A 19,444-nucleotide genomic window follows, 5' to 3' on the forward strand; every position below is an offset into this window, starting at 1 on the left:
AGATACCGTATCAGAAATATCTTAGAAAAAACACTTTATGTACACAAATACAATGTGTAGCACTCAAGTTAATTGTTTATATACACGCTTCTGTAAGAATCATATTCTTTCTTAATGTTTTTGGTATCAAATGTTGCTCTATTTGCTTTATGTGCATGTTCATAAGACTATGACATTTAATGAAGAGATCTTTTTAAAGTATTGATAGCCATGAGTAAATTACACTATGTTTGATCTGTGTTAAAGATTCAAAGTCCAAGGTCTTTGAATAGAACTTAGAATAAAAATGTAATTAGGTTACATCCCCAAAGTCTGATATATCTTTAAACAAGACTGCAAATGAAACTTTATTAAAACTTCAAATGAATTATTTCTTTGCTTTTTTAAATTCTTTTTCCCTCTCTTCTCTTTCATGTCTATTACTGACATTGCTGCTTGCATTTTACCTGTCTTTTCCAGGGTATTTTAATTATTTACTGCTTAATGAGTAGTACTGAGATGAAGCTTCATTCAAAGCTGCCCACTCACTAACAGATTTTTTTGCTTCAAAGCTTTGCAAGGTCTTGGGCTACTGCAGCTGAACCGGCAGTTGTCATCATAAACTTTCCTGGAGGCAGTGTTTCCTTTTAGTAATTGATAAAGGAGGTACTGTTTCCAGAGGTGCCTTCTCAGTGGGACCGAGAACTGATGGAGTTGCATGTCCTCAGCTATTATCAATAGTCTGTAGAAGTCACAGGTAAAGCAAACATTATGAAGCTATTAATAAAAGTACATCTTGCTCTTCACAGGATCATAGGATAATTCAAGTTGGAAGGGACCTCAGCAGGTCGTTAGTCCAACCTGCTACTCAGAGCATCCTTCTGAAGTAGATTATCTGCACAACAGAACAGCTCCAGTGCTGGAGTGTTGCATCTGATATTAAATTTATTATTGGAAGCTGTGAAGAGTAAGGGGAATGAGGTAGAATCTGAATAAAATGTAATCACTACGAAAACATTTAAACTGAGGCAAGCATTTGACATGGATTAGCAAAAAAGTAATTTAGTGAAACTAATCTGCTTCAGTTTCACTTTCTGTATTTAAAAGATAACGATCATATTACTCTTTGAGATTAAATAGTAATACAACTTGTTTTCATTTGGTTCTATTGAGCTAAAAAAAAAACCCTCAAGCCCTGAAAAACAGAACTGCAAAGCATGTGCCATTCTTCACTATTCATCACTGCCTTTTCACCTCCCTCCCCTCCCTGCATTTGGATATCTGCCTATAAATGCTGAAATATTTGTGAAACCTGAAGTGTGAGCATCCCACTGAGTGTGGGCCTGCTCTTATTCAGAGCCTGGAGCCTTATACTGTGAGCGTCCTGAATACATTTTGCATCTTAGGTAGCCTTTGCATATAGAAAGCACTTTGATGCTTTACAAACACAAAAGAAGAAGGTTTGACTGTTACTGTGAAGCAAGAATTCCGTTCTCTTTAAAACGGGTATGTTGTCGTTCAGCTAGTGTTCAACATTATTTGCAGTGTTCTCCTCTAGATTAAAATTGACATATATCAAAAAGTGTTTGTTTATATATAATCAAACAAATCAGAAGAAGGCATCTGACAAATGTTGCTTTCATAAAATACGTCAACCTAAAAAGATAAAGGAATTTTAATTGTAAGCCAAAATTTTCTGTGTTCGTTCATTTGAATATGAATGTAGGACAGACAAGTTAGTGGAATTTTCATATGGGACCTGCTCAGTTGTCAGGGTTTTTTTCCTGAAGTTGGACACTGATCTTGGAAGAGTACATTTTTTATTCTGGTTTGCCTATGGGCAAAATGCTGCTAAACCAGTTTGTGCAATTACAGTGTTTCAAAGTCTTCAAAGATTCTAGATTCCACCTTGGACCTAAACTTCTGTGAAAATGCTGGAAATATGATAATTTTTTCCTAAAGCAAAGGGAAAAATCAGTGGCATAATGTAGTTCAGATAGCAAGACAGTAATTATAGGTATGTTTCTAACTTTCAGAGTTAAGGGTTATACTTAGTATGAAATCAGTCTTTGATTTATTATTGTCTTTCATATATGTCCATATGTTATATTTTTACTCTTTGTAAAGTATATGTGATGTCTGTGTGCATATAGTTTTGGGGGAAATCATGTGATTGACACCAGATTTTCTTTGTAGAGTTACTCCGAGTAGTTACAATCAGTTTGGAGAGTAGCTGTATGTCTCTTGGAGAAAATCTGAGAGATCTCATGTATAGCTAGAAGTAACTTAAGAAGGCCTGGAGCCAACTCAGAATGTTGAGGGTACAGTGGCTGGTGCAGTAACTGGAAGAAAGGCAAGAAGAGGACATTTGTTCCAGTCTCCCCTACAACAGTGCCTGCTCCTCCTGTACTTACTCTTTGTGCTTTCCTGCAAGAACAAGATTTTTCACAGCAGTTCCTGTTCTGGTAATGTGCTCTTCAGTTAATTACAGGGTTTTTTTCCTCTTGCTGGTCCATAGTAAACTATCCCCAAAGCAGCTGTCATTTCAGCTGCCTGAGAGAAACCCTTCCTTCTTTGCAGTTCAGTAGTGTTGGCAGCAGCAGGGGAAGGGATTAGAGAGCAGACAGGCAAGCAACCAGAGAAACTAGTAGTATTATCCCTAGCTTGTGAGGTCTCTCTTAAAGAACTCTTTAAGCAACATCTTTTTAGAGCATTTTTAATGTCATAATGTGTTGATGATGTGATATAATGTATTGTGAACAGTTCTACTGTGGGTGCTACAATAGCCCTGCCCTCTAGGTTTGTATAGGTATATTTTGAGTATTTGAGCTTTAAGGCAAATAATTTAGGTCCTCAGGGGACAAGACTATATATGATCTAATGCTCACTGGATTCCTATAGTTATGTCTTTCTTTTCGGACAACAAATACTTGCTTAACTAATGCAAGCAGAAATAATGTTATCATTCTCTAAACTGCAATACCAAGGATTAGCCTAGCAGTTCTTGACCCAGACAAGGGAACATAAAATACCATCTTTTTGCATCTGCAGTCTCGGTCCACCAATGCCATATCTCAGGTTGTGTGATGCTCAGCTTTCCTTTTATCTCCTTCCTTTTCCTTTATGTCCTCAAGCCTTCTACTTCTTGGGCATGCTTTCAGTTGACCTTGAGCAGCTTAGACTCTAGGGAGAGGTCTAATGGTGTATTGTGAAATTGGGGATATTGTCAGAATACCCCGTGATGAGCCAGCGTGTTCATTACAATATTCTTACGAACTGTCTGTGTCATTTTGCTAAAACTCCCTGTGGAATCTTTATGAAAAATGTTATCAGCTCCTGTATAGTAAATGAAAATAACTGTTTATCCTTTATTTTAAAAATACTCACCTTGATTGTTGTCTGATGATTGGTTGTGTTTTAGAGAAATCTTGTAGCATTATGGAACCACAAAATTTTAGCTTAAATCTCTTCCGCAGTTTTTGCCTTGCTTTTGCAGATGGCACGTAAAGTCAGGTTCTTGCATCTGAGATCAGTCACAGTGACTTTTGTACAATTCATTTTACCTCAGGAGTCCAGGGTGGTTCAACTGTTTATTGAATGAGAGCCTTGTTTCATGATTCTTGTGAGTTTTTTGTTCCACCTCCCAACACATCTCTGTTAAAGACTTAAACAACCTCTGTAGATAGTGGATAGTGGCTCACATTGGAAACTGTGACAGATTCTTAACTATTTCAGCATGAATAGTGCTAGCACAATTATCGTACCTGAACATAGGAAACTAAAAACAATGCAAGTAGTTCAAGCAGTTAAACTGAAATGTAAGCCTATATCTTTTAAAATAGTAATAACGTTTTTGGTTTTTTGCTTCTATTAACTGCTGCTTCAAGCAGATTTTATGTCCACGTGTACAGTGAAATAACTGATTACAAAAGATGTCCTAGTTCTAGAAAATATTCTACCTTAGCTTCAAACAACAACCTAAAGGAACAATAAATCTTTATGTATGTTATAGTGTATTTTAATCTAAAGTCCTCAACAACTGTTTACAATTTAGAATTAAATGTGCTTTCTGCATATACTAGTGCTGCCCAAGAAATGTACCTAACAGACCTGTCACTTTTTTGTGCAATTGTTTCTGTGGCATTATTTTCATTGGTAAATGTACGAGCTGATAGAAAAGGAAATCATTAGGTGCTGTCAGTATTGCTGAGCCATGGAGCTAGTACAGGTCAGTCACTGCATTTTGCAGATTGTGACATTTTAAATTACCTGTACGCTACTGGAAGCAATCTGTGGACCTAATTAACATCTCACCTAATTAATGTCAGGACTGTATATAGAGAATTCTAGATAGTTTTGTACTGCTTTTATTTGTTAAATACCACATTATTCAAATTTGCTCTCTTTAATTTCAGTATTGAAAACTTCAGATTTGTGTGCTGTTTTCTTAAGTGGGAGTAACTTTTTTTTTTCTCCTTCAAGTAATCAATGCACTGCTGAATGAGTTCATTTTAATGCACTCAATCATGCCTCTAATGTTTGTAGCTTACGGGCGCAAGCATCAGTAATGCAGGAATGTTATATGGCTTTAGTTTGGGCCATTTCATAAAATATTCATGGAATCAAAAATGTGCATCAAAATAGCGGCTGGGAGAATTACATTTATGTGCCTGCTTTTATGGCAGCTTCACATTTAAACCCATTTGTGTTAATATCTAGTCAATCTTTCTACTTAAAAAAAAAAAGGCAAAACAGTAGTCTCCATATATACCCCTTTTGGTTTGATATCTATTTTGATATAACAAATGTATACTTTTGGAGTGGGTTTTAGGAAGGGGAATTATAAAGGAAGTTTTAGGTAATGTAAAAACGTTTCTCTTCAGTATTTACAAAATTACATTGAGTTCTTTTGCTTGAATGAATAGATTTATTTTTTTGACTTCTAAGGAACTCAGTGAAAACTGTAGCACAAATCTTTCTGCATACATATGTAGTTGCTATGAAAATAAGAGTAATTTCTAAAATTTGATACTCTTAGTAGCAGAGTAATGTTTTATATAATTGTTTAAAACTGATTCTTTACTCCCAAAATTATATTGTGACTATCTTTACCTCCTATGTTTAGGATTGAACTATTGCTGATAGGGTTTCTTTGTTATGCTCTGAGCTACATTAAACTATAACATTTTAGTTGTAGTAGTATATATGTTATAAGAGTTAAGTTTCTGGTTTTTGATTCCTTTTATAAACAGGGAAGAGATATTAGAGATTCTCAAACTCCATGTAGTATACACTTGAGCTAATTTCTGCATGGCAGTGAGAAAAGAAACATGCAATTGCTGTTAATGGTGCCAACTGAAAATAGCTATACTGCTTTGTGTAACATTTTGCAAATAGATTTTTCAAATATGGATTTCCTAGAAACACCTTCTGGATTTTCTCTTTGAATTCCTAGAGATACAAAAGATACATTTCTACAAACTATTCCAAGTTATTTTCCTATTCATTGTTTTTCCTGTCATTTTGCTTGCTTCCCCCCCCCCCCCCTTCTTTTCTTTCAGCTGATAACAGAAGTAATTTAAAACTCTACTTTGGCACGGCTCAGGTGAGATAAAAATACTCTTACTCTCAGAAATGTTCTGTCATTGGCTTATTACTTTCTTTTAATGTTTTCAAGATTTTCAGACAGCATCTACCTATGTCTGCGCCCAACAGCTGCAGTAGTTCAGTGTTTAAAAATTGGAATGCGCTGGCCAGATCAATTCCAACTGAACTGGCTCATGACAGTGTATAAACTTGCCACCCCCCTGAAAACATTAGTTTTCCACAACATTTGAGGTTCACAGAAACATTATGGATTAAAGAAATAGGCTGATATGTCATTTGGCAATGAGAACAAGTGGTTTCAGATTATTTTGATGGAGGAATTAATTCCAAAGTCTAAAATGTTTTACCTTCCACAAATTTGAGAGGTCTCCAAATAGCTAGTGTAACTTGAAAGAGTCTTCAGTAAGCAAATTCCCAGCCACGTAAGGGCTTTCAGGTCAGGAATTCCATCTCTCCCTTGTTTAGGAAACTAGCAGGTATTTTATTTTTTTTTGCTCAGCGTCTTCTGTTTGGTATTTCTGTGAGCAGATTGTATTACTTTTTACTTCATAATCATTCTTGGTGGTTCAGTGAAACCAAATGTAATTTAGTTCCATTTGAATACTACCAAAAATATTACATTGCTTTTGTATTTTGAAGCTTGATGTAGATGGAAACCTCTAAAGAGGTTTCACTGAGATCTGGCAAAAAGGATGTCAGGTCACAGCTCTTATGGTTAGGTCAACTCTTAAGAACTATGGGGTACGTGGAATATATGAGTTCAATTTCTAGTCTGACAGAAACTTTCTCAAGGGGATACTGCAAGTGAGGAAGCATGAGTAAGAATTACCATACCTGATAGTTCTAACAATCTAAACAATAGTTCTGAAGGTTGCATGTATTATTTACCTAAATGATGTGTCCCGTTAAGAGATTATGTTACAGAGTCTTAGTAGAAACTCAGATACTGTGTTCAGCTTCAAATTATGTATCCAGGTGATACCATTCATTTGTTTGCTGCTTCCCATTCTTACTAGAGGTTTTTGAGTTACGCTTGAATCAAGCTCTTATTATTCCAAAGAATCTAGTAGTGAAACTAGATCACTTAAATGTATGGCAATATCCTTTCAAAAGGACAATCAATTGATTAATAAACTTCGGGGAGAAGTCCAAGGAGGAGTCTGTATGTGCTTATGAGAATCCAAGTGGCTAAACTGCTAGATCTAGCTATTAACATTAAATTTCAACTCAGCTTTCCATCATTTGTCACAAAGTCAACAGCAGCTTCTTCAATTAATACCTTAAATCTGCATTTAGCAACTTGGAAAACTGGAATTCTGTTGACTTCCGAGTTGGACTTCCCCTAAGAAGTTAGCTGGACTGGATAGGCAGAAACCCAAATTCAAATTGGAAACCATCTGCATTAGAATGGACAGAAGTTTTCATCTGGATTTAGGAAGTCTACATCTCTGTCTCCTGTTACATGTACTGTCAGTGAATCCTTAAACAGCTTGTACTGGTCATGATAATTTCACTTTGCATTTCTGTTTGTTCAGTCTGGTGTCAAGAATGTGATATTTTGGAAAGAATGTATAGATCTTCTCCTGCCTGTTTACAGGATCCGATCGCTACTCTGGCAATAACATTTTTTCCAGTGTTTTGGGCCATCTCTCTGACATCTGTCCCTAGCTAGAGTGGAACTAAATAAAGCTTGCTGTCTCCCCTTTCACTTTTTGTTGTGTCCTCTGGGACTCTTACATGAATCATAGGTTGTAGAGCCTTAAAATGATTTGTCTGTGAAACTAATTCAATTAGTTGCGTCTTTGAAAGAGAGGTTTCTTGTACTTGTCAATTTTAGTTGAACCCATTTTAATCATCAGAGAAGCTTAATATGAAAATAAATTTAATTCTAATAAAGAGTTATGTTTTATATTGCAATGTTGAAAGCGTGGTTATAAAAGGGTAACATATGCAAAAGACAAATCTAAATGAAGTTAATAAGAGGAATCTGTCAGAGCTGTTCTGCTGTCTCTAGGTTGGCTGGAGGCCTGGGGAACTAGCCTTGTTTTCTCTCAGAATGCTTAAAGGCGGCCCTTCTCCAAGCTTCTCTCCCTTCCTTTCCTACAATTGGGAAACAACTTTTCTCCTTCCTGGTTCTTTTTGTAATTTGAATGCAGCACCGTAACAACAGTCCGCAAAATGGTAATCGTTCCGTATAAATAGTGTTTCAGAAGAGGTATGAATTGCAGACATGTCTAAACAAACCTAGTTTATGGTTTGGTTCAGCTTTTAATAGAAATAGAATGGATATATTGATGATCTATGGGACAAGATTCCTCCATCACACACATACACAAACTTACAAAGGAAAGGTCACATTTACAGTTCTCCCTGCTATAGAACATTCTTTGTAAAACAAGGTACTGTGACCAGAATGCTTGCGTGTGTGTGTGTTAATGGTGTCATCTTACCTGCTTCCCAGCAGTTTTTCTGTACCCATTATGTATAAGGAAAAGCTGCTCTTGTTCTTTCAAGAAGCTTTGAATTTCCGTTGTCCGGGAAGTGTGGAAATCTCCTAGATTGCATGTATAAAGAGGTAAATCTAGCTGAAGGCAGAGGGCAGGAAGGAACTACTTGCATGTTAAAATGAATTGAACTTTATCTTCAGACTTTCCTTTGCCTTAAAGATGTTTGAGTAACTTATATTTGAAGACCTTAAAGTGTATTACTTCAGGCTCAATAATGAATCTATTAGTGGTTAATACTCCTCCAGTAAATTTACTACATAAACTCACCAGTGTTGGCCTAGTAATAACTGTTAAATAAAGTACTTTGCATAATAATTCTTTTTTCATCAATTAATTTATTTTAATATTTTTTCCCACAGTTTTTATACCTCCGTTCTCCACATTTCAAATCTTTCAGCACAGGTTTTCATGACGGAAAAAGAAACTTGAGGAACAGTTTGAGTTGTGATTATTTATGCATAGATGTGATTTTGAAATATGAGATCCACAAAGGCTGTATTCAGGAATCTATAATAGCTGTATTTTCTAGAAAATTCTGACTTTACAGCCTTGGGATCACACACCCCCAGTGTTGTGAATCTACAAAGGAAAGCTAATTTAAAATGTGATAAGTTTAAATTACAGCATTACTGGTAACTGTGAGATTTGGTGGTATTTTTCAGTGATCTGTAAGGTATATATTGAAGAGTCTTGAAAAATCTGTGAAACAATGGGCTGCAACTTATTTCTAATGAGAAAATTATTATAGACTAATAACTTCTAAAAAATTTTGTTGACTACGCTGATTGTAATTATGAATTACATTTTTTTAGGTCATGTCATGAAAGCTGCTGAGCATTATGAAGCATTTTATCAGCTAACAGAGGGTTTGACATGGAAGGATAAGACAGGCCATACTTACAATTCACTGGCATGTAAGCATCTCTGGAGAATTTATACATTACTAGCAGACAAAATGCTAGAAAATAAAGAACACCAGCAGGCCATCAAAACGCTAATAAAGGCTTTAAAAATGGCAAAAGAAGGTAGGTGGGAAATAACACTTTCACATTCCTTTATTTGATGTGCATGCCATGATTTTCCCAAGAAATTGCGAAGTGTTTGACTGGGTGTTTATTTCCTATGAAATTCAAAGACAAATGCTATCAATACACTTCCAGAACTCACTAAAGCAGAAATGCCTTCTTGCTGACAACAAAGAATCTTTTTAGCTTCCTGAAAGCTTTATCTCAAAAAAAAAAACAAAACCATGTGGGAATAATATTATAAAACAGTGAACCCAGAATCAGAAAGTGAGGTCACCGATGGAAGCTCAGCTCACTGATTTTGATTGGCTAGTCACTGTTGATGTGGCAATTTTTGAGGGATATCTGCTGGATCACTACCTTTTCATTCTACATAGTTATTAATACTTGCAAAAAACAGTTTTCTATCATAAGAAAACAAGATTTCTTCTGTATATCTTAATTTATGTGAATACTTTGAAACATAAACTAAAAAAATAACAGAATTGCAGAACAGTTGAGGCAGGAAGAGAGACCTCTGGAAGATCATCGGGGTCAGCTAGAGCAGGCTTCCCAGGACTACATCCAGTCAAGTTTTTAGTGTCTTCACACGTGGAGACTCAATAACCATTCTGGAAAACTTTCCACTGTTCTAACACCCTCACAGCAAAGAAGTGTTTTGTTGATTTCAGATGGAATTTCATTTTGTGCCCATTGCCTCTTGTCCTGTCACTGAGCACCACTAACTTTATACCCTCCCATCAGAAACTTGTACACATTGACCGCATCTCTTCTTCTGTGATCTGAACAGTCCCAGCTCCCTCAGCCTCTCCTCCTAGGACAGATGCTCCCAGTCCCTTAGTCATCTTTCCAGCCCTTTGCTGGACTCACTCCACTATGTCCCCCGCTCTCTTGGAATGGGGAGCCCAGAATGGGACACAGCACTCCTGGGGTGACCTCACCAGGGCTGAGTACAGGCAAAGGATCACCTCCCTCGACCCGTTCGCAACTCTCTGCCTAATGCAGCCCAGGATCCTGTTGGTCGCCTTTGCCATGAGTGCGCCTTGCTGTCTCATGGGCAACTTGTCCACCAGGAAACCCAGGTCCTTCTCTGCCAGCCTTTTTTCCATCCAGTTATCCCGCAGCCTGGGTTGGTGCCTGCTGTTCTCCATCCCCAGATGCAGGACTTCCCATTTCCCTTTCCTGAACTTCATGAGACTGTCATCGGCCCATTTCTCCAGCTTGCCGAGGTCCCTCTGAATGGCAGTACAGCCACTTACCTGGTGGATTGACCATTCCTCCTCAATTCTGTATTGCCTGCAAACACGCTGAAGGTGCGCTTGGTCACACCATCCAGGTCGTTAATGAAGATATTAATCAGTATTGGTGCCAGTATTGATCCGTGAGTACACCACTTGTGACTGGCCTCCCGCTGGACTCTGTGCTGCTGCTTACAATCCTTTGAAGGCTGGCAGCTCAGCTAGTTTTCAGTCTTCCTCACTGTCTATTTATCTAAGCCATGCTTCATCAGCTTGTGTATGAAGATGTTATGGGAGACGGCATCGGAAGCCTTGCTAAAATTGAAACAACATCCACTGCTTTCCCTTCATCCACCAAGCCAGTCATCTTATCCTAGAAGGCTATGAGGTTGGTGAAGCACAATTTCCCTGTCATGAATCTATGCTGACTACTTCTGATTGTCGTCTTGTTCTAGATAATGGCTGTATGAAACTTTATCTATGTGTGGATAGGTTTAAAATTGGGGGAAATTGTATATAACATTCAAATGCTATTCTAATGTGAGATGTTGATCAGCTAGAAATACCATACTTTGGAGCATTTCTTACACATGAGAGGGAACGGAAAAGAGAAGGCAAATCTTACAAGTTGACTTTATGAAAGTACACGTAATTTTGCAGATTTTTCAGAAATCTTAATAATGCTTGTTTCTCAAAAGATGCTGTTAAATGTCCACTTCTACAGACTTACTTTTCCTAGATGATTATCCTAGATGATTATTGGAGTGCTTCTCAGAAGTAGGATAGAAGGAAGGTCTCAAATAATCATCTCTTTGCATGCACAGCAATTCAAGAGCCTTTCATGGTATTCCTTAAGGGGCGTATTTTGCATATGAATTGCACATACAATTAATATATAATATTAATTGAATATTTATCACCAGATACATTAGTTTTTTAAATTTAATAATGTATGCCCAACATTAATCTGTTAGCCAGTCTTTGAGCAGTAGTTGGGATAGATAGAATTAAACTACCAAAAATGGCAAAAAAATTGAAAAAATTTTCCAAAGTTTAAAATAAGTTTTGCCACAAATAAATATATGACTATACAGGTAGATAGCATAACACAGCAATCTACAGAAAAGTATAAAATGTATTCAGTGAAGCCAAGGCAAGTTCCTAAAAAGAAATCTCTGTTAGACCAGCAGATAATCTTGTAAAAAATGAACAAGTTTTCAGGCATCTAAGCCCATGTGAACTTTGTCATTTATTATTTTTAAAAGTGCCAGTGAATTATTTCTATTTCAGATTTTTCCTTATATTCTCTTTAATTATATTATTTCTAAGGAACAAAAGTTTCTCATCTTGCCTTATCTCATGAAGAATAATATTTTAAAACCCCCTTTGAAATCTGAATGCTTTTATATGGTAATTTTTGGGGAGTAAACCAAACAAGATTTTGGGGGCAAGAATTCAATTCTTTCCATTCCAAATGTTTAATTTGTGAGACTATATGATTGTATTTGCCTAATTTTTTTTTCTTTTAATTAAACCACTTAATAACCTATTTTGTTTTTATCTGCAGTTTACATTAGTAGATCTGTTTTGTGAGTTGCATGTTTAGATCTTTTCTCTTGGGAGTATGTACCCAAATACTGAGAATGCCAATACAGTTAATCAGCTGAAGAAGAACACGTTTACCCAAAAACTTCTCCATCTTTTCCAGCTGCATCTGTTGATCAAATACAAGCTTTCAGCTTTTTCTGCCACTGTTGTCTATAATACATGCTTAAGTCACAGCTACAGTAAAACTAATGTTTATTGTAGTAACTGGAACGACTGCTGATGAAGTTTCTCATCAACTTCTTCCTATTGCTAGTGAAAACTGATGGGAATGAAGAGATTGTCAAAATGGATCTGATGCCTTTCCAAAACTTACTTTGTCCAGGCAGATGTTCCAGTGCCCTTACTTTAAATCCATCACTTTCCATAGCTTCCTGAGCCATGTAGCAAATATCACTATGTACAGTAGGCTTGCCATTGTTCTCTTTAAATTTAAGCTTTAGAAATTCCTTTCAGACAAGTTCTCTGGTCCCCATTCCAGACCTACAGCCCCTATCTGTTTAACAATTTGGTTAAACCCGTATTGGCTCTGGCTGCCATCTGTAATATCCATTCTGTCCTTCTAGACCATCACCTATGTTTGTGTATTTTATGAATTAGGATTAGATATTACCCACTTTAGATTGTCAGGCTGTTCTTAAGCGAGGAAGGAAGTTTTTTATATCCCTAGCAACTTTGCACCACTTCTTCTGTGAAACTGTGTTGCTGTATCCTTTTGCCTTATTAAGGCTTTTAAGGGATATTGAATATTGGCGAAGACTAGCAGGTTTTTGAGTTACAGGCTTTTCATAATTTTATGTAAAGTATTGAGTGCTATAGATAGAGCATTGCTGTGGCCTCGGCAATTATAACATTCAGAGAGTTCCAGAACTAGATGTAGGCTTCTGTGTGTTTGGATATAAAGAATTTACTAGGCTGACAACTGTAAGTAGATAATCTCCCTTTTCATTGCAACTATATTTATTTAAGTATTTTACAAAATATCTTGATATGCAGTTACGCTTCAGGTTGATTTTCCACTCTATTGTGTTTGAGCAGATGGATATTGAGCAACAGAAAGACTGGATTTTTGGCTATTTTTAATATCATTTCATCTACAATTTTTTTCATGGATACTCATGTTCTGGAGGGAAATTTTTGAATATAGTGTGATACAGTAAGCATTTATATAATTAATATATATAAATTTCAGTATTGAATGGATGATTTTCTATTGAGGGAGCAATATAAAAAGACCAGCAAGCAGTGTTTGTTAGATCAGTATTAGTGAAATAAAACGTGGCATGGAAAAGCGTGATGCACCTCAGTTAGCAACTGCCTACGCAGAATTTTCTATGATTACTGCTTGTAGATATAAGTTATCCCTTTTTTTTTTTTTTTTTTTAGCTATTCTAGCCTACATTAGCTTGCAAAGTAGCCATGAGAATAAGAAATACGAACCTGGTCTACTGATAGTTCTCTTTTGGTGTTTTGCTAAGATTCACATTAGCGAAGCGTGTCGGTCAACATATTTTGTGTTTATATATAAGGCTGTATTATATATTTGTAGCTACTTTTATTTTATATATGAATATATAGAGAGAGGCTACTATGATTTTTTTAATGTGAAGACACTAAGTATTACTAAACAAATCACGACAGAGAACATTACAGCATGTTAAATTGATTGTGCTGCATTACTTACTGGAGGATATTTTCTCTGACTTTGTTGAACTTTGTTTAAATCCATAGCCTCTATTTTTAATTACCACTATATATTTTTGGAAAGAGATAAATGGCAAGGGTAAGGAGAAGGAAAAACTTACTACAATATTTAAATACCTGTATGTTATTTAAGAACCTGCAAGAACTGACTGTACTAATATAATTTTGTTCAGATTACGCTCATAACTGACTTTCATCCTTTCTTTAGGAGGTGATATGAAGATAGAAGGAGAAGCTGTGTATTGCTTAAGTTTAGCATATCATTTTGCTGGAGAACAACAGAGAGCATTATCAGTAAGTTTATTTTAAAGTTGCTTTAGCTTTCCCAATGCCTTTCTCTGCCTCCTTGGCATCTTCCTAGGCATTTTGGAGAGTGGAAAAGACTTGAGAGACTTGGCTCACAGACCTTCTATAACTGTATCTAGTTCTGTAGGCAGGAATCGATATGGCTTAAGCAATTATGGTTCCAATAAATTCCAGAACTGGTGGAGTCCAGGTTTCCATGCTTGGATATAAATTGACAATTTAGGATATATGTGACTAGTTTTCCTTTTCCTGTATTCATACATATATAAAACAGTTTTTATTTAGTTAGTTTTTTTGTACAAAACACCAGTTTTGCAAACTAGCTTGATACAGCGTATTTGTGAGCAATGATTAAAAATATATCTGTTCACATATTGAGCTTTTCAGAACATCAGGAATTTAGAAGAAATATGAATTGCTTTGGGTATGAAAAGCTGATGAAATCCCTTGTGTTGATGTTTGAGTCCAAGCTCCTCTTCTCACATTTCCCTTGAGCCTCCCATACATAATAATTCGAAGACAATAAGAATTCTACATGTGGAATTCTAGTCTGGAAGGAGGGTTCCTCTAGTTCGTAATAGGTCAGTGTGTGCCAGTTACTAGAGAAGGCACAGTCCTCCATGATCCTCTTAAAAATATTGTGTGGAAAATTAATTTATTTTAATATTTTGTCCAAGATAATTGCAATTAATCAGCTGGATATTTGCTATTTCTATTTCTGTTTGTTCCTTTAACTGCAGTGACTCAGTACTTTATTAATGAATATGTTTTATAGAGGTCATTCTTTGTGGTTATTTGTTGTCATGGTTTATTTTTTTCAGAGATAGACCAATAGAAGTCACAGATTGAATTCAGCATAGGTTTCAGTATTGCTTGCTTGGCTTCTGCAGTGTAGGAGGGGTTCTAGATTTCCGTCTTGAAATATCCTCTTACATGCTTTTAATGATTTGTGATACGATTTTTCCAAAAGCTATTGACCATCTTTATACATAATTCTTCAACGCTGATAGGCCTATCTTCTATATAAATCAACTGAATGCTGGAAGGTGGGGACCTGTTCTCACATCAGTTGCAGTCAAAGTCTGTAGCTGAATGTGAAAATATTTCAAAATTAAAAAGCTACATATAACTTTATAAAATTATATCTAATAGTCGCAACAGCAATGAGAAGAGGATATTTGATCTCTTCCAAGAATACAGTAGGACAGATTAGAGCTGAATTTTTTGTACTGAAGTTTATCTGCATTGGTTTTTTGACTGACAAGTGTGCTGGCATTCTTACCTGATCAACTTTTCCGTTAAGCTTCTGAGAGTCACAATAAGCTGTGTGAATGATGAAGAACAGCAAGATAAACAAATGTGCTAAATAAATGTGCATGCATATTTGATCTCTCCATCACAGGAGAAATTAATTCATGAACAGGACTGCACAGTCTCAGTGATATACAAAGGATCAAACTACCCTTGAAAGTGTCAAAAATATTAGATGTCCTGGCATTGTTTGCTCAGGATCCATTTTGCTTACATTGCATAGCTACTCCTTTCCCTTCATTGCTCCCCCATGCCTCCTGCCAAAAAGTTACAGCAATCATTTGGAAGTTCCATTTCTTTTTGTCACAGGCAGAATTACTATTTTTTTTAAGAAAGATTCTGAAACCTTGAATTTTGTAATGTACTACTATTAAAATATATACATAATAGGTTGTGCCTATTGTTTTTAGTCTTACAAAAACACCTGACAGGTAAGGAAAGCAATGCGCCTTTTTGTTAAAAGGGAGGGAAAGTCTCTGTAGTACAAAATATAAATGATACATTATGTTAAGAGCATAAAATGTTATTTCAACAGTAACAAAAATACCAATACTTTTCAGTGTAAATAACATTGTATTATAACATAGTGGCATTTCCAATAATATTACATAACAAATGTATGAAGTACTTTCATTCAGAAAATAGCGTGCGTTATGAGACTAAGAAAAAGGGGTAAAATTTTAGTTCCTTTTGTCCTTAACAGTGATCAATACAGACAGCAGTAAAATATCAGTGGCTGACAGTACTGTTGAGCACAAGTTGTCTTCACTCTCCAATTAGAAATCATTGCCTAAAATTTACCCTTCTGTTCTCAGTTTAATGGTCTCTGTATCCAAGGGGAGCTCAGATGCTTACAGAGATGAAATCATTGCATCCTGTTCCCCGAGGACTACTGGTTATCATTACACATAACATGCAGACAATACTGCTAGGAGCCAGTTTGCCTCATGGTAATATGTAGTTCATCACCAGCTTCTGTAGCATGCTAAAGAGGTCTTGCCACACAGCTTGGGACTATTCGGGTGTAGACTCAGGGGTCTCAGCAGTTATTTTCCTGCTTTGCATCAGTTTTCATCTTCTTTATCCTTTTGTGCTGTGGTCCACCTCAGGCAGTCTCCTTCTAGGGGAATCTGAAAGGAGCAGCTGTTACAGATACCATTTCCTCCAATTGTTGCCACTTGGTTCCTTTTGCTGTTCAGCGTGCTACTCCCTCCCCCAACATGTGCACACAGTAGCATGCATATAAACTTGTTTCTCTTTCATTCATGTCTTCTAGCAGAGTGGAGAAGCATATGTTCAAAATATTCATTATCTGATGCAGTAATTAAAGGTTGAAATGATTAAGCTGCAGCCTATTATATCAAAAATACGCAGTCACTTTGTATCAAATGGGCTAGTTTTGTTGGAGAAGGTTTTTTATTTGCTAGGTGCTTGGTGTATAATCTAACATAATTTGATTTGGTGCATAATCTGTATAAATTGATTTAATTTTATTTGATATATATGATTGATTTCAGTGGACCTACTCAGATGTAAAAACGTAAGTGTGTGCAAGTTTAAAAGCCTGAGAACTAATTATGTTTAATAGCAGTGTGGTACGTTCGTAATATTTTTCATATCACCTGGTTTATAATCAAGCCTAATGGCTTTTCCACAAAATATGACACAAAATATTAATAGTTCACATTATATAGATTTTATCTTAAACATTATAGATTTTGTCAGGGAGAGTTCTCCATCTAGGCTAATTTTAAAATAAAAGTTATTCTTTACTTGTTTTTCTTCAGGCTTGTATAACAAGTTAAGTGAAACACTTCTGTGTTATGAGAAATCTTGCATAAGGTATTGTAATCTAATGCTTGATGTGGGAATTTTTTTTTTTTTTTTTTAAACTGGGCTTTCAAGAATGCTTCAAAGAGTTGGGCATCAAGGGTTTTTTCTCTTTCAATTAGAGTTGCATCCCAAATCATCAGGAAAATTCCAGTCCTCATCCCTTGTCTGAGCATTAGGGTTTTTTCCTAAGTGTTCCTTTATTTTGGATATTGAATCCTGTGTTTCAGATATGTTACATATTTAAATAATAGAGGCAGTGTTCATGAGTACTGAGACTCATGCCAAAATAAATGTGGTAATTTATGACATAATGCTATGTGCATGAATTGTCAGAATTACGATATACAAGCCACAGGCATAAAATTATCAAGAAAATTTATGAACTTACAAAGACATCTTCACATTCAAAATGACCCTGTTAAAGTAATCAGAGGTGATTTATGACCATAAAGTTAATTTCTGAAAAAGTCTATGTCAAAACAACTGAAAATCGTGTCTCAACTCATGCAGCTAGAGAGGATATAAGTAAATGTGTCTGGGATGCAGATATTCTGAAGTTAGTACACATGGTATATTTTATCTAATTATATCTATTATATCTAATTATATGGATTATGCAACATATATGTGTATGAATTTGGTGAATCAAGGAGGATCTTAGCAAGTAAAAGAACTCCAAAATGTCAGCTGAATGTTATTCTCTTTTCTCCCAAACGTTGTGAAAGGTAGTTGAGAAGAATGACCATCGTTCCTTTGAGATTCACTTACTATTCTAGTGTTTTGCTAGAAGGCTGAACTTAAGACACTTTTCTGTCAGTGGTGTCTGGGTAGACCACTGAGTTTAGGTTTAAGCTTTCATTACTGTTACTACAAAAGGAAACACTTAAATGGAGACTCGCAAAACACATCAAAAGATACTATTCAATGGAAATTATTTCAAACTTCCTTCTTTTAAATCAGCCAGATTGTCCTTTATTCATCTATAAGTGATATTTAGCCATTAGTAATGAAGTGTAACTTCTTCAGCTTAGCAAATGGCGTCACGTGCTTGAAAAAAAATTTTAGCATACCAGTTTAAGAAAAGGTCTCAGCATTCCTAAAGGCTTCACTTTTAATTAAGCGATTTTTAAATTGTTCTTAAAGGTGTACTCTTACAGAAATTTTGCATTTTTCATATCTGAGGAATAAAAAAACCAGACAAAACTCTGTCATCTTTGAAGGTAGGCACATCTGATTGATCTTGACACTGACAATGGATTATGTACAGAGAAAGGTTTTCTTCTTGAAGGTCTAGAATTAGGGAGCCAATTCTGAACCTGATTAAATTTCGTGTTTCAGAAAGGTCTCACTGCTGCTAGGCATTGGTGAAGATAGTGCGAACAAAATCATGTGAGAACAATTAGTACTGGTAGTGAACTTTGCCCTGACAAAATATACTGACTCAAATACTGTCAGAATTAAGAAATTAGAAATTATTTATGTTGAGAATCTTAAAGAAGACCTGAAACTTCAGGAAAGAGGTGAATGTCTGATCATTCAATTAATTTTTTGTTGTTAATTGAGCACTTAATTCTTAAAGTGAAAGAAAGATCTAACTTTTTATTTGGATATGAAAGTTAACAATCTCTTAGTGAAGAAAGGATTTCTTCTGTTGGTTTAATTTAGATAATCATTTTCCTGTCTTAGCCAGTTTCTTGAAAACCTGAAAAACAAGGAAAATGTTTTGAGTAGCCATGAGATGCAATGATGCTGTTTTCGTTCAGTACTTTTCTGTATACCACGCAGATTTGCACCTTGATGATATGGTGTCCACTGCAATTGCCTTGGAACATGGTATCGTTTTCCTTTTGAGTCTGTGGTTCAAATCGTATTTTGCTTGGTTAATGGCATCAGAAGAACTCCCCTCAGTAAACTGGATTTTTGTCAAGATAAATGTACCACAAGAATACCCTCTGTAAGAGAACACTCTTAAATGCACTGCTGCTGCAGAATTACAGTAGTGAAGTTATACAAAAATTATAGAGCATGAGAAACAAAAAATACTAAACATGTAAAAAAACTATTGCTTGATGACAAGGAAATCAGATTATAAGATTTCCATGTTTTCCCATAGGAACAATGAAAATAAATGCACTGGTAACTTGTTGATATCAACCTTACCCTTCAGGAGCCTCATGTTCTATAAGGCTGACTACCAAAACACCACAAATGGGTGGCCTTTCATCTCATCCATTACAATTTCAAGTTTAATCATTTGTACATCCCAAAAGAGTGAGACACCTGCAGTGAGCTGCAGATTTGACTGCATGTTCCATTAGATAAATCTGTA

At 35.8% G+C, this 19,444-nt stretch overlaps 1 protein-coding gene across 4 annotated transcripts in view; it reads left to right on the forward strand.

Moving 5' to 3' along the window:
- TTC29 (tetratricopeptide repeat domain 29) overlaps positions 1-19,444 on the forward strand; it is a 308,070-nt gene that overhangs the window by 214,392 nt on the left and 74,234 nt on the right. For all 4 annotated transcript variants that reach the window (XM_087736793.1, XM_087736791.1, XM_087736792.1 and 1 more), the window contains 2 exons: positions 8,906-9,118; positions 13,874-13,959. In XM_087736793.1, coding sequence (XP_087592919.1) covers positions 8,906-9,118; positions 13,874-13,959 — 299 coding nt within the window. The remainder of the gene's footprint in view (positions 1-8,905; positions 9,119-13,873; positions 13,960-19,444) is intronic.

Source organism: Nipponia nippon, unplaced genomic scaffold (genome assembly GCF_047370975.1).
Source record: "Nipponia nippon isolate SJK-2023a ecotype South Korea unplaced genomic scaffold, ASM4737097v1 scaffold_6, whole genome shotgun sequence".
NCBI classification, from domain to species: domain Eukaryota; kingdom Metazoa; phylum Chordata; class Aves; order Pelecaniformes; family Threskiornithidae; genus Nipponia; species Nipponia nippon.